Genomic DNA, 15,471 nt, shown 5'->3' with positions numbered 1-15,471 from the left:
AATAAAAAACTGCATGCCAATAAAAGGACTATAACTAATATTGGGTTTATGGATTGAGATAGTTAAGGTGTATTGTACCAACCTGGCCAATAAACACTGTGGGAATAATTGAAGGGCAGAGAGATAAATGGCTCAGAGAGCCTCGCCTTTCTGGTTGTCTGGTCAGCTGCCTTAGCCAGTTCCCTGTTTTAGTTGGCAAGGCTCACTGCCTGCAAGACATCCCTGAGGAGAAGCCACATGGAGACTCCTGCCAGCGCTGAGATGCTTACACATTCACTGACTCGGCTTTCCTCCTGCCGTCAGTGTCATTGCATGTGTTTTTGTGAGATTGAGGAAGACTTCGTAGATCGGTGTCGGACATATAGGCTAATGTTGGACTTATGGGCTTAGGCAGCACTGGGTTGGGATACTTTCTTAATGTACACTTACCCTTTAGATAAAACTCTCTCTTATACACACATGAGTTTGTGTGGATTTGTTTCTCTAGTCTACCCAGACTAACAAACGGATTGACAACATTTCAGCAACATACTACCGACACCAAAATGTTTTTTTTAAGAGAGAGCCCTTTATTGCAAGATGAATGCAGGCATATTAATTGGATTCTATTTCAGTTAGGTTACACATTTATGCAATAATTTACTCCAGTTGAATTGTCACCTACTCTAAAATTAGTTTCTTCTCTTCCTTTCTCCATCCCGTTTCTCTACTACCTAACTTCAGTAGAGGGAAAACAGAGCCATGGCAGGAGAATTGGGACACTGAAAGTTTGGATCAAACTATCAATTAGTCATATCATATTGATTTCTCATATAAATGATAATAGCAATTAGTCATATCGATTACAGACTACACACACTTGGTAGCACTTGTTTCAAATTTTGTTGCAACAATTCAGTTGCTCTGAACCCTGGTCTAGGAATGGACTCCGCTCTCAAAAAGCTTCTCAGCGGTGTCTAGATGAGCTAGCGGTGGGGCTTTCAATGATGGTAACGGTGATGGCATTTCTATAAACATAAACACCCCACACCTCTACCCTACCAGGCACAGAGGGAATACAATTGAAAAACGGTACTCACCAGCCTTGATGTGGACATCCTGACTTCTAATTTTCCCTGAAGGATTTTCAGCTGTGCAATAATAAGTATTGTCATGGATTAAGGTACTAAAGCTTGAAGGAGGGAAGGGGAAAATTTGGAGAGTGCCGTTGGGGTGGACGTGGCGGATCCCGGGGACATCGTAGATCTCCTCGCCCGTCGCTAGGTACCATCTGAGAGTCACAGGAGGGATGCCTGCAGCAGGGCAGGGCACCAGGGTCCCCGAGGTGCTCGCAAACACTACCTCTTGCAGAGATGCATTGACAAAGTAGAGGCTGGAGTGTAGGTCTTCACTGAACACTGGAAGAAGATGAAACAGGCTTCAGTAAGTCAAATGCACTTCCAACCTATCTCACCTCACGAGAGCATTCTATGAACCACTTACAAGCAGCTCCACCAAAACAAAGCAAAACCAATCGCCTCCTGGTTCATTCTGACTCATCATGAGCACACATGTGTCGAAGGAGAACTGGGAACCATAAAGACGTCCTGGGTTGTGACCGATCTTTCAGAAGTAGATGGGCCAGAACTTTCCAGGAAGACACCTCCAGGTAAGTGTGACCCACCAAACTTTCAGTGAGTACCTACAAGCTTCACTATTTTCATCCCTCGAGGCGTCAAATGTGCTCTATTTAAACTAGGTAATTAAAAATAAATCAAGATGAACTATCTGGAGGAAAAACAACAGGACCGACAGTTCTGGGGGGACTTGGGGTGGGGGGGTAGGGAGGGTAAGGAAGTGGTGTTAACAAACCCAGGGACAAGGGAAAAACATGGGACCCCAAATGGTAGAGAAGGGGGAGTGGCAGGCCAGGTGGGAAATGATCAAGGGTAAGGTTGCTTACAGAAGAGGTATACTCTAGCCCAGGTGGCGATGAAGCATGGTAGTAGGGCAGGAGGAAAGTCAAGGGAGATGGAGGAAAGAGCTAGGAGTCCAAGGGCATTCATGGAGGTCTAGACAAAGACATGTACATGCAAATATATATAGGAGGATGGGGAAATAGATCTATGTGTCTATATTTATAGGTCAAGTATTAAGGTGGCGGAAGGACCTTGGGCCTCTACTCAAACACTCCCTCAATGCATGAATACCTTCTTTTATTAAATTGGAACTCTATGATGCTCACTCTCCCGACACAACGGCTGGAGCCAAAGTGGGTGAACAAGTAAATGTGAAGAAAGCTGATGGTGCCCGGCTATCAAAAGAGATAGTGACTGGGGTCTTAAAGGCTTGAAGATAAACAAGCGGCCATCTAGCTCAGAAGCAACAAAGTCCACATGGAAGAACACACCAGCCTGTGTGATCGAGTGGTCCCAAAGGGATCAGTTACCAGGCATCAAAGAACAAAAAATCATATCATTGACTGCACACCTCCATGATAGGATCGCTGAAGACAAATGGGTGCATAAGCAAATGTGGTGAAGAAAGATGATGGTGCCCGGCTATCAAAAGAGATAGTGTCTGGGGTCTTAAAGGCTTGAAGGTGAACAAGCGGCGATCTAGCTCAGAAGCAAATAAGCCCACATGGAAGAAGCACACCGGCCAGTGCGATCACGAGGTGCCCAAGGGACCAGGTATAAGGCATCATGCAAAAAAAAGAGATATAAGTGTGTATATGTATGTGTATATGTATATATGTATGTGTATGTATGTATATATATATATCATATTAAATGAAGGGGGGAGTGCAGAGTGGAGACCCAAGGCCCAAGTGTCGACCAATGGAGATCCCCTCATAGAGGGGTTTAGGAGTGGAGATGGGTTAATTAGGGTGTGAGGTAGTATCGATGAAGAACACAGCTTTCCCCCAGATCCTGGATGCTTCCTCCCCCCAACTACCATGATCCAAATTCTACCTTGCAGGGCTGGATAGGACAGAGGCTGTACACTGGTGCATATGAGGGTTGGAGGTACAGGGAATCCAGGGTGGATGATACCTTCAGGACCAAGGGTGTGAGGGACGATGCTGGGAGAGTGGAGGGTGAGTGGGTTGGAAAGGGGGAACTGATTACAAGGATCCACATGTGACCTCTTCCCTGGGAGTGGGACAGCAGAGAAGGGGGGAAGGGAGACTCCGGATAGGGCAAGATATGACAAAATAACGATGTATAAATTACCAAGGGCATATGAGGGAGGGGGGAATGGGGAGGGAGGGGGAAAAAAAAAGAGGACCTGATGCAAGGGGCTTAAGTGGAGAGCAAATGCCTTGAGAATGATTGGGGCAGGGAATGTATGGATGTGCTTTATACAATTGATGTATGTATATGTATGGATTGTGGTAAGAGTTGTATGAGTCCCTAATAAAATGTAAAAGAAGAAAAGAGAAAAAAATGATTAGGGCAAAGACTGTACAGATGTGCTTTATACAATTGATGTATGTATATGTATGAACTGTGAAAAGAATTGTATGAGCCCCAATAAATTGTTAAAATAAAAAACAAATAAATAAATAAATAAATAAAAAGATTTGTTTGAAAAATAAATAAATAAAAAATAAAAATAAATCAAAATTGAGAGAGAAAATGAAAAATGACAACCATCCAAATTTTATACTTTGGACACAAACTGATTAATTTTATGCATCTTAAATTTTTCTAGATGACTCCTTAATCCCATGGCCTCTCTCTTCTTTCAATATTTTATTGATCAGGATCAGACTTTATGCTATGTATTTTCAATATCTCTTTTGTCTACCTTCATATGGAGGAAGAACATATGCTCTATGTGGGCAAAGTCTTGATTTTCTCACAGAGGATGAATAATATATTAAGTCTGACATATCTCTGAAGAAGAGGGTAATACATAAACGTAATTCTTAAGTGGAAGTAGGTAATGTTGCAACTGAAACTTGCAGGCGGATTATATGGAATCCACTGAACATGGAGGGTCACTACGTAGTTTTATGAATAAAGGTTTTCACATTTTTGCATAATAAGCAAACACTAATATTTCATAAATACTTTGAAAGAGACCTGGTGATACAACAATTAGTGGTTGGCAACTAATCACGAGGTCAGCAGTTCAAGTCCACCCAATGACTTACACCTACCCAGTGGCTCTGTAGAAGAAAGATCTGACAAACTATTATTTCCATACAGATTAAAACACCAAAACCAAATCCACTGTAGCAAGCCAATTTTGACTCACAGCAACTCACGAGGACAGAGGAGAGCTGCCCCTGTGGGTTGTCGAAGTTGCAAATCCTTACAGAAGCAGACAACCTCATCTTTCTCCTTCAGAGTGCGTGGTGGGTTTGAACTGCCGAAATGTTGATATCGTAAATGTGTCGATATTTTTAATGTTTACTTCCTACCATACTGTAAGTACACAATTAATGTCAACTGTTATAACCATTGTCCTCATTTATTCATATTCTTATCTCAAATATAGCATGGCAAAATATTTTGCAAAGTTTTTCATTTAAAATGATTGTTTCACATATATTTGAATGTGTATATGTCTATTTTTATATGTAGTCATATGTATTGGAACATTAAAATTGAAATAAATTTAACTTGACTTGAACTCTTGCAGAGACTAACGCAATGCAGTGTCCCTTGGTTTCCTGATTGCTGTTTCATGGGCAGTGATTGTAGGTTCAAATAAAATGAAGTTCTCGAAAATGTTAGTATATTCTTAGTTTATCATAATGTTACTTATTGATCCGTTTGTAAAGTTTTATTTTAAATTTTCTCTACGTTGACATGTAATCCATAGTGATGGCCGCAGTCTTTGATCTTGACTCATTAATTCCTTCAAGTCCTCTTCACTTTCAGCCAGCAAGATTATGCAATCTGCAGATCACAGAGGTATTAACAAGTTATGAGTTTTTTAACAAGTCTATTAACAAGTCGCACATGAGCACAATAAAGTGCTCTGGAATTCCTATTCCGTGCCACAGTCTCCCTAATTCTGTCCACTCAATATGATATAGGCAACAAAACACAGATAAGCATCTTTCTGGTATTTATTTTTTCAGCAAGGGCCATCTGTCTTTAACCTTGATATCTCTCAGACCATGTCTTCTCTCAAATCTGGCTTCAATTTCTGGCAATGTTATGTGAATGCAGGAGAAAAACATTTTTTAATTATCTTTGACACATTTTTATCTGTATGTGATTTTAATGATATTGCTCAATAATTTCAACAACATGTTGGATCTCCTTTCTTTGGGATAAAAAGTAGGAGTCAATCATCTCTTGGATTTGCCTTGGCTTCCTCCCCATACAGATGCCCTACGACCGCATCTTTTATGCACCGCTTTGGTTTGGAAGTTCGTATTATGTATCACTCTGTTGTCCCCTGGAGTCAGTTTGTTAGCTTTAGTTGACTTTTGTGGCGTTGCTATCTGGGTTGTGTCTAGCTGATGTACTGTGTCTTCATGTCAGGTTGTTGTCTTTACATAAAGAAACTCCTTTTAATAATCCTTATACGGCTGGTTGAAAGGACAATCTCCATAGTTTCTGCTTAGCTGTGAATTTCTTAGTTTCTCCACTGGTTTTGAAAAGACAGTATTGCTGGACATGAGGAACTCCTTTGGCGATTCTTTTCCTTCAAGATTTCTACGGCTGCATTTAATCTATAGTTGTCAGATCTCCGGGAAGCCGCGTTTGCAGAAGTGAGGACCCTTCTTCTCTCTTTGATGAAATATCTTTCTTCTTTCGCTTGATCACTGGAAGGGACCTACGGTTTTCCCACTTGGGTCAATGCCAGCGATTTCTTCAGTGGGAAACAGAGTGACGACATTTATAAAAGATGGGGGTTGGAAAAAAACCATCTTGTAAAAGTGGTGGATCGAGAAATTGCCACTTTAAGGATTTCTCCTGACCATACCTAAAGTCTTTTGGCACAGCGTCATAAGTCAGAACATCACCTTTATTGCTAACCAAAAACATCAATTGAGATCAGATGCAAAATTAATCGTTGTACATTTTGTTTTTTAAGTCAAATATAAGTCCTGCTAGTAGTATTCTGTTTTGAAGTAAAATTGTGCTCTGTAGCGTTATCGTTGACTCCTCCCAAAGTAATCACCAGGACTCCCTTTCAAGACACTTTTGTGTAGACTTAAATCTCCAATCTTTTATTTAACAGCCAAGTGCATTACCTATTTGTCTTATCCAGAGACTCCACCATATTGTTAGAAATGGAATAAACAACGGTGACTCATTTAGACTACAGATATAGATTTCCCCACGCTGGTATTCTGCACACTGGAGTCCAGCTCATTCTGAACTAAACAAAACCGGCTCGTAGTTTAATCTAATCCTGTGTGCGCCGAAAGTGGCCTTGATAAGAACAGCGAGTCTTTGAGAATATACATGTACATACGAAATATTATTTAATTAAGTGTACAGTCCCTAATTATAAACTACATTCCAAAAGCTGTCATGTGAAATAATTGAAATCACTTGGAGAAAAATAAAAAATGCAGTTTTAAGCAGAGTAGTTAAAGAGATAAGTGATGTCAAGGGCTACTGTCACTTTGCCTTAATTTTTAAGGGCATATTTTACATTGTTCTTTGTGTTTCACACTACTGAGTTTAATGTTGTCATTTAAACACACTCTCCAAGATACACATCATATGGCCACAGGCAAAAGCAAACCCAAACTATGTTCCAACAGCTTTTGTTTCTCCCATCAAAGGGGCCATCCATCTGCCTAAATAATAGCACTTCATTTTGTGGAGGGCTTCACGCTTTCTAAAGACAGTAGCAAATGCTCCTTTTAGGAAGGGTGCAGGCAATTTGAATGTGACATGTGTGTGAGTGAGTGTGTGTGTGTGTGTGTGTGTGTGTAAGTTCCTTGGAAATTATTAAAATTTAATAACAGAGCACAGGAAAACACTTGGCATCATACTGTTGTTAAAATCAGAGTATGAAATTTGAAGGAACCAACATGGAGGGAGTGAAAGGCAGGGGTTGTGGAAGATTACTCCTTCCGTCACAGAAGTCTCCATATTTTATAGTGTTAAACAGATGGTACAACCAAGACTCCAAGGACAAACATAAAGAAGGATGCTACACTGAAAAAGAAAAGAAGTCAATATTGCTCTCTTTAAAATGCCAATAAGGCAAGGTGAAAAAAAGAGCTGTGGGCAAAAACTCTGCAACAAGTGGTGATACAGTTTCCTATCTAGGCAACCAGGTTTACTGAGCATCTCCTGGGGAGCAGACATCGGGTAGGGTACCAATGATGAAAATCTGAGTAAGTTATGGTCCTAATGGCAAGAACTGTTGGTCTGAAGGAGTCTATGATCACATAAAAAATAAGTTATGCTTCTGTTTGCTGAGCAGGAGCATACGTGATTGAGAAATTAACCCAGCATCAGAAAGCCTTTCCAGAAGAGGAAGGAAGAGTACAGTTATGGAAAAATAGTTGTTGTCAAACACACCCATAGCATATGCATAGGTGTTGAGCCATCATAGCTAGGAGAGAAGTTCAAAATATACTTCACAACAGTACTTTGGTACCGAAGTGTTAGCGTACATACTTTCAGAGCGAGAGCTTCTGGTCCACCATATTCGTTTATTCCACAAGCATTTCTTTGGTACTTACTAAGTAGTAGTAGCTTTTACAACCCTAAAGCCTTGAAAGGTACTAATGACTAAGGCTGGCAGGGTCACCCGTCCCAGAGTACGTCCATGTCAGGAGCAGCATTATAAAGTCCAGCATGTAAAGGGCGCCAAGTGTTCAACTAAAACAAACAAGCAATCAACAAAAAACCCACTGACAATGAGTCTGTTCCCACGCACAAAGACCTCACAGGGCAGAAAGGAACTGCCCGCAGGCTTTACAAGGATACAATCTCTAGGGAAGCAAATGACCACGTCTTTCTCCCAGTGAGGGATTGGTGCATTTAACCCACTGACTTGACCACGTCTTTCTCCCAGGGAGGGATTGGTGCATTTAACCCACTGACTTGACCACGTCTTTCTCCCAGGGAGGGATTGGTGCATTTAACCCACTGACTTGACCACGTCTTTCTCCCAGGGAGGGATTGGTGCATTTAACCCACTGACTTTCGCGGATCGGTTAAATAAAGTTTTGTTTCAGACTGGCTCAGACTGTGGTTAAAGCCATCTTTCTCTTGAGCCCGGGTGCACATCGTGGTTTCAAACTTCAGGCCTTGGGTGGCAGACGCTTAACCACAGATTCTTTGGAGCCCAGGAGTGGCGTGGTGTCAAGTGGGGCTGCAATCCACATGGTTGGCAGTTTGAAACCAGCAGCAGCCCCTTGGGAGAAAGGCTGGGCTTTCTACTCCCTTAAACAGTGTAAGAACCCCACAGGGGATCACTAAGAGTCAGCAGTGCGATTGGTTTTTATTTTTTTCTTCAGTAGATTAACCACTCTGCAAGGAGGGCTCACTCCTTTGACTAAAAAAAAAGTGTACTTAATCCTAGAGCCAATGAAGAGTCCCTCCCTCTCCTAGACATGCCATAATGAAAAACATAAACCTAAGTGTATAGAAAAATGTGGACATAACAACCAAAGAGGGGGGGACTTAAAGTATTATGAACTAATTAATTTATAAAGCAAATACCACATACCCACACAAAAGAAAATATGAATATTCATAAAAATCAATGCAGTACAACACGAGAGATAACCTCAATGAACCATGAAAACATTATGCTAAGTGGAAGAAGCCAGTGAAAAATAACCTGACACTGTATGATTCCATACAAATAAAATATCCAAATGGTAAATCTTTTTTTTTTAATCTCCAGTTACACAGGAAGGGGTTGGAGTAATAAAGGTCACTGGGTGTTTTTCTAAGGTGATACAATGTTCTAAAACTGATGGCCATGTGGTTGCACATATTTATGAAAGCCCGTGGCTGTCCAGTCAGTTCCAGCTCATATTAAAGCTACAGGGCAGAGTGGAACTGTCCGCTTGAGTTTCTGAAGCTGTGAACCTTTACAGGAGCAGAAAACCTCATCTTTCTCTCATGGAGTGGTTGGTAGATTTGAACTGCTGCCCTTGCAATTGGAATCAGCCCAATATGTAACACAGTAAGATGTTAGGTGTCTACATATCGATACACTAAAATTCAATGAATTGTACACTTGAAATGGGTGAATCATCTGGTATCTAAATTGAATCTCAAGAAAGTATTTCAGAAATCAGTAGCTGTTGGAAATGATACAAAACTAACAATTTTCTTAAATTATTATTTAAGAAAGTAAACACTGTGTAGATGAGGACAAGACTAGAAGCAGATGTATGATCACGAGGTGTCAAAGGGATCAGTATTAGGCATCAAAGAACAAAAAATCATATCATTGTGTGCTCACCTTCCTGATATGATCGCTGAAGACAAACAGGTGCATAAGCAAATGTGGTGAAAAAAGCTGATGGTGCCCGGCTATCAAAAGATATAGTGTCTGGGGTCTTAAAGGCCTGAAGATAAACAAGTGGCCATCTATTCAGAAGCAACAAAGCCTACATGGAAGAAGCACACCAGCCTGTGCAATCAGGAGGTGTCAAAGGGATCAGTTATCAGGCATCAGAGAACAAAAATCGTATCATTGTGAATGACATAGAGTGAGGAGTGGGGACTCAAAACCCATCTGTGGGCAACTTGACATCCCCTTACAGAAGGGTCTCAGGGAGGAGATGAGCCAGCCAGGGTGCAGGGAAGCAATGATGAAACATACAACTTTCCTCTAGTTCTTAAATGCTTCCTCCTTCACCACTATCATAATCCCATTTCTACCTCACAAATCCTGCTAGACCAGAGGATGTACACTGGTACAGATAGGAACTGGAAACACAGGGAATCCAGGACAGATGATCCCTTCAGGACCAGTGGTGAGAGTGGCGATACCAGGACGGTGGAGGGAGGGTAGAGTAGAAAGGGGGAATCGATTAAAAGCATCTACATATAACCTCCTCCCTGGGGGGCGGACAACAGAAAAGTGGGTGAAGGGAGATGTAGGACAGTGTAATATATGACAAAATCATAATTTAGAAATTATCAAGGGTTCATGAGGGAGGGAGGAGTAGGGAGGGAGGGGGAAATTGAGGACCTGATACCAAGGGCTCAAGGAGAAAGCAAATGTTTTGAGAATGATGATGGCAACAAATGTACAAATGTGCTTGACACAATGGATGGATGGATGGATTGTGATAAGAGTTGTATGAGCCCCCAATAAAATGATTAAAAAAATACGAGGCAGGAAGTCCATTTAGGCTGTTGATGTTGGTGTGGTGACTGATTTCTGGGTTGAACATTGATGATTTGAAGGCAAAGAAAGACCTAGTTGTGTGCATGTGTGTGTGTCTATCTGAAAAAGTGCCATCAGAGTTTGTGTCCAAGAATGTAGGACTAAGAAATAGAGCAAATCAATGTATAAAAAAACTAAATGGCTTACAGGACTAGCTGCAAAGGTCTGCCACGAAATAGAGAATATGGAAGGAATAGATGACAAGGTAGAAGAAAAACACTCAATTTTCATAAGGGTAAGTGAGCATTTCTCTTGGACTACCAGTAACAAATTGAATATAGAAATACAGTGCTCCAGAGAGAATGTCCACTCAGCAGTGTGCTGTCCAGTGTAGGGTGAGATCTCCTAAGGAAGTATAAAGAACAAGAAACATGGTAGGTTTCACTGATAAGGTGGGAAAACGACATCTGGTAATGGACTTCTGTCAAAAGTACAAAGCCAGCAACTAGAAATCAACAGGGAAAATTCAATTTTTCAAATAGGCAAAATATCTGTGTGTGCAGTCAATTCACATAGCCAATAAGCACATCAGAGAAATTAAAAATAAAAATACAAGGAGATAGATACCCTTCCACGCCCATTCAAACAACTGAAACGAACAAACAAACAAACAACAGCATACATGTGTCCCGAGACTCTCGGGGTGTGGAGCAACAGGAACTATGAACACTGTGGGTGAGGCAGTCAATGGATGAACTCGGCATGGGAAGTCTTTCCCAATGACTACTCAATCCCAGCATGCACCTACTACGCTTCACAATGCTCTTTCTTAGCGTTTAGTGCAACTAATAGAGTATGCTAACCTTAAGCATTACATTCTCTTTTTTTCACTTTTTATTATTATTTTTTAATCATTTTATTGGGGGCTTATACAATTCTTATCACAATCCATACATTCATCCATTGTGTCAAGAACATATGTACATTTGTTGCCCTCATCATTCTCAAAACATTTGTCTTCTACTTGAGCTCTTAATATCTGCTGCTCATTTCCCCCTCCCTCCCCAATCCCCCTACCTCATGAACCCTTCATAATTCATAAATTATTATTATTTTTATAGGTTACTCTGTCCAAAGTATCCCCCTGCCTTCTTCTCTGCTGTCCAGCCCCCAGGGAGGAGGCTATACCTAGATTCTTGTAATCAGGTTTCCCTTTCTACCCCACATTCTCTCTACGCTCCCTGTATCGCTACTCTCACCACTGGTCCTGAAGGAGTCATCTGTCCTGGATTCCCTGTGTTTCCAGCTGCTATCTGTACCTATGTACATCCTCTGATCTAGCCAGATTTGTAAGGTAGAATTGGGATAATGACAGTGGGGGGGAGGGGGGAGGAAGCATTTAAGAACCAGAGGAAAGTTATATGTTTCATCGTTGCTACCCTGCACCCTGATTGAATTCTAGATTTATATAAAATTATATAGATCATTCTTCATAAGAATTTAATGCTTGGCAGGGTGCAGTCAGAGCCAGTCAAGCATTAAATTCTTATGAAGATTTATCTATATAAATTCAAATGGATAACACTTCCTCTAAAGCATATATAAGAATTTATGGGGGAAGAGAATCCAAATCCACGGTGATCAGACAATATAGAAATTTAAAATGTGAAAGTATACAACCAATGTCACTAGAATTGTGAATGCTCATATATTTTCAAATATACTGCAACAAGTATATTTGTATACAAATGCAGTATATATGCAAATATACTGAATATATGTTGCAAAACACAAAATACATATATAAAGTGTTACAGTATATATAACAAATATACACAAATTCATATATATATATTTTTATGTGTGTGTGGGGGGGTGTTTGGGTGTGTGTATATACACACAGGCTATCAGTTTGAAACCACTCCTCAGTAGAAAGACGGGGCTCTCTATTCCTGTAAACAGTTCCAGTCTCAGAAACCCACAGGGGAAATTCTACACTGTCCTGTAGGGTAATGATGAGTTGCTATGGCAATGACATACATATGCTGCAGTTGGTTGGTCGTTTCAAAGCCATAAAGACCCCATGTACAAGAGAATGAAACGGTGCTCAGTCATGCACCATCCTCGCAATATTTGAGCTCTCACTGTACCAACCACTGCATCAATGCACCTCACTGGGGGTCTTCCTTGTGTTTACCGACTCTCTGTACCGTACAAGTTATTAAGGTTGACTGTGCTTCAAGGGAGCAGGTGCTGTTCATAAGGTTTTCACTGGCTGATCCCTCACAAGTGCACAACCTATTTCTTCTTTCTAGTCCAGCCTTAGTCGGAAAGCTCAACTGAAATTCTTTCACCATGCAAGGGTGATCCTGCTGGTATCTGAAATGTGACTACTCATCTTTCAGTTTGTTACAGCACTGTGGTGGTTTATGTGTTGCTGCTGCTTTGTGTATACGTGTGTGTGTTGAATTTCACTCCGAGCTACAGATTTTTTTATGGATGTAATTGTATTCTCCTTAAATTATGTGTTGGAATCCTAACCCTTATACCTTGGGACATAATCCAATATAACATAATGTGATCATCTTCTATAAGCAATCTAATCAATCAGTAGAGTCATGCCAGCATAGGGTGAATCCTCAATCTAATCATTTCTGAATTATAGAAAAATCATATTAGGGATAGACATGGGAAGAGAAAGGCTATATGAAGATTGCCAAGGTACCACAGCACCAAGAAATACTGGGCTGCAGATAAGAACAAAAGATTCTCACAGCCTGTCCCTGATTTAGACTCTTATCCTCTAGAAAGTGAGTAATCCATTTCTGTTCTTTAGAACCACCCACTTGTGGTAACTCCATCACAGCAGGTCTAAGAAACTAAGGTTCCATCCAACAGAAATGCATCCAGATAATGACCAGAAATACACTGGGAAATATATCTAGCAGAAATATTTTCAAAAGTCAAAATATTTAAAACTACCCAGAGTAAAATGGATAAATGCATTTATAAAAGGAAGTCCTAAATATTGATCAATGTTAAAAATCTATAATTATTAAAAATATGAATTACACAACTATAAAGTTGAAAGTAAACAGAAACAAAATGACATATCCTATATTTTCCCATTTAAGTATAACATTAGGAAAAATTAATCTATAATGTCAAGAGTCAGGATAATGGTTATTCCAGAGACTTGAGAATTAGCACTCATCCAGGCTAATGGAAATATATGTTTCTCAATCTGGATGCTGGGCACACAGGGATGTTCAACTGATGAACATTGTTTGAATTGTCTATGATATGCACACTTTTCAAGCACTGTTTTATAACTCAGTGACAGAATTTGAAGATAAAGAATTTGAATAAATTGAGAAACACAGAGATAAAGAAGAAATTACATGAGTGGCAACCCAAATCCCATAAAGAATATTACTTTCTAAATAAAGTATAGTATCAATTGCTGCTGAGATGTCAGAAAACGTGAAAAATGAAAAGACCATTATATTTGCCAACTGAATAAATTCATTTTGAATGGAAATGCCAATTGAGTCGAAAAATACTTATTGATTTTATTGACATATGTGAATGGAGATGCTTTCAAAAATGAACAGCTTCCGTTAAGAATCTAAAGAAAAGAATATAAATTAATCATAGATAAATATATTTACAATGCATAAACGTTAGCTGATTCTGAGAATCTAACATGTTTTCATATTTGAATAAATGCTTAGAAATATAGTGTCATCTTGATCAGACAATCTGAAAATAGATAAATGACTAGTCAGTCTCATAATGACTTGGAAAGCATTTCAATTTCTATGAAAGAATATCAACTCAGGTTACAAAAATATGCTGACATGCTTTAGCAATTATTTAACTAATCAATGTATTTCAATCATTCTATCTTCTCCCTGGCACCATGGAATAAGTGCCAGGAATTGTCCTCATGGAATAAGATTAAACTAAATTTCAGAAAGAAATAAGTCTTAGTTATATAAAATCTGTCTGGGACCATGATAAAAAAAAAAGCCAAACAACAGGAACTGGATTTTCTCTTCTGCTTTATTCAACTAAAGACTTAGACAAAATGTACGCGGGAATGGCTTTCAGACCCTGGATGACACAGAGTGCAGAACAAGGAATGAGGATCCAAGGAATAAATAAGTTAACCCTAAGAATTGACTGGGTTACCCACTGCAGAGAGCTTCCAACACTGCTGCCAGAACTGAGTACACCGTTTTGTGGAGGAGACAAAGTGTGAGGTTCAAGAAAGCCAACAGGCTAGAATTTTAGAGGCAGGAAAAAAAGTGAAGCTTCACAGAGAGGAAGCTCTGGAGAATTGAAGAAGTGTCATTTTCTGTTTCTGGCTCTGCATAACCTTCATGTGCAGGTGGGAAAACTACCAAGGCTCATGAAGAATCGGGGGCAAAGGGCAGGTAGGAAAGCCTGGACACTGACAGTGAGCAGGGAATGGTTCAAGTTCCTACCGGTCAGAGTGAAACAGACACCTAAGCTATGAGACCTCAGAGAGTCATCTGTCACTCACTTGTCAGTTTGTACCACAGTGGTCCAAGCTGGCATATCGATGTGAGGGTGGAAGCTGTGCACCATCTCTTAAAATGTTAACAGGGTCTCATGGGGTGGACAGCTTTCAGTGGATCTTGCAGACTAAGACAGACTAGGAAGAAAGAACTGGTGACCTGTGTCTAAAACAGCATTGGCTAACAGAAACCTTACTGATAGCAGTAGAATTATGTCTGATATACAACCAGAAGATGAGCATCTTAATTGGGAAGGTACTCAGAACATGATCGAGGAAGAGCTATCTCCTCAGAGTAGAGTTTATCTTAATAACATATATGGAGCAAAGCATTCAGAAAGATCATGGGTTGATGTGACATGATTAAAAGTGAGAAGAAAAAGCTTAAAACATTCATTCATAACCAAGATACATAATGCACCAATACAAACCGAAAAAACTGAAAGTTGGCTAAAATGAATTGGAGCCCTAGTGAAGTCAAATGGGCAAGCACCGGCCACTTTGAATGACACAGTCATTTGGTTTACCATGCTAAGAATGGAAGATGCAAGGAGAATAGCACTCGGTGAATTGTTAAAAAATAATATTTTAGTATATTCGGCAGTCCAACACTGATTGCTAGGATAATATCAATTCACCCACAAGAAAATTAATTACTTTAC

General features: G+C 40.0%; 1 protein-coding gene across 1 annotated transcript in view; it reads right to left on the bottom strand.

Annotated features, from left to right (window-relative positions):
- DSCAM (DS cell adhesion molecule) overlaps nt 1-15,471 on the bottom strand; it is a 646,922-nt gene that overhangs the window by 601,597 nt on the left and 29,854 nt on the right. The window contains exon 2 of the mRNA XM_075542914.1: nt 1,080-1,397. Within this exon, the coding sequence (XP_075399029.1) occupies nt 1,080-1,397 (318 nt within the window). The remainder of the gene's footprint in view (nt 1-1,079; nt 1,398-15,471) is intronic.

The sequence above is a fragment of the Tenrec ecaudatus genome, chromosome 2, assembly GCF_050624435.1.
Source record: "Tenrec ecaudatus isolate mTenEca1 chromosome 2, mTenEca1.hap1, whole genome shotgun sequence".
In the NCBI taxonomy this organism is placed as follows: domain Eukaryota; kingdom Metazoa; phylum Chordata; class Mammalia; order Afrosoricida; family Tenrecidae; genus Tenrec; species Tenrec ecaudatus.
This window is presented reverse-complemented; position numbering and strand designations above follow the sequence as displayed.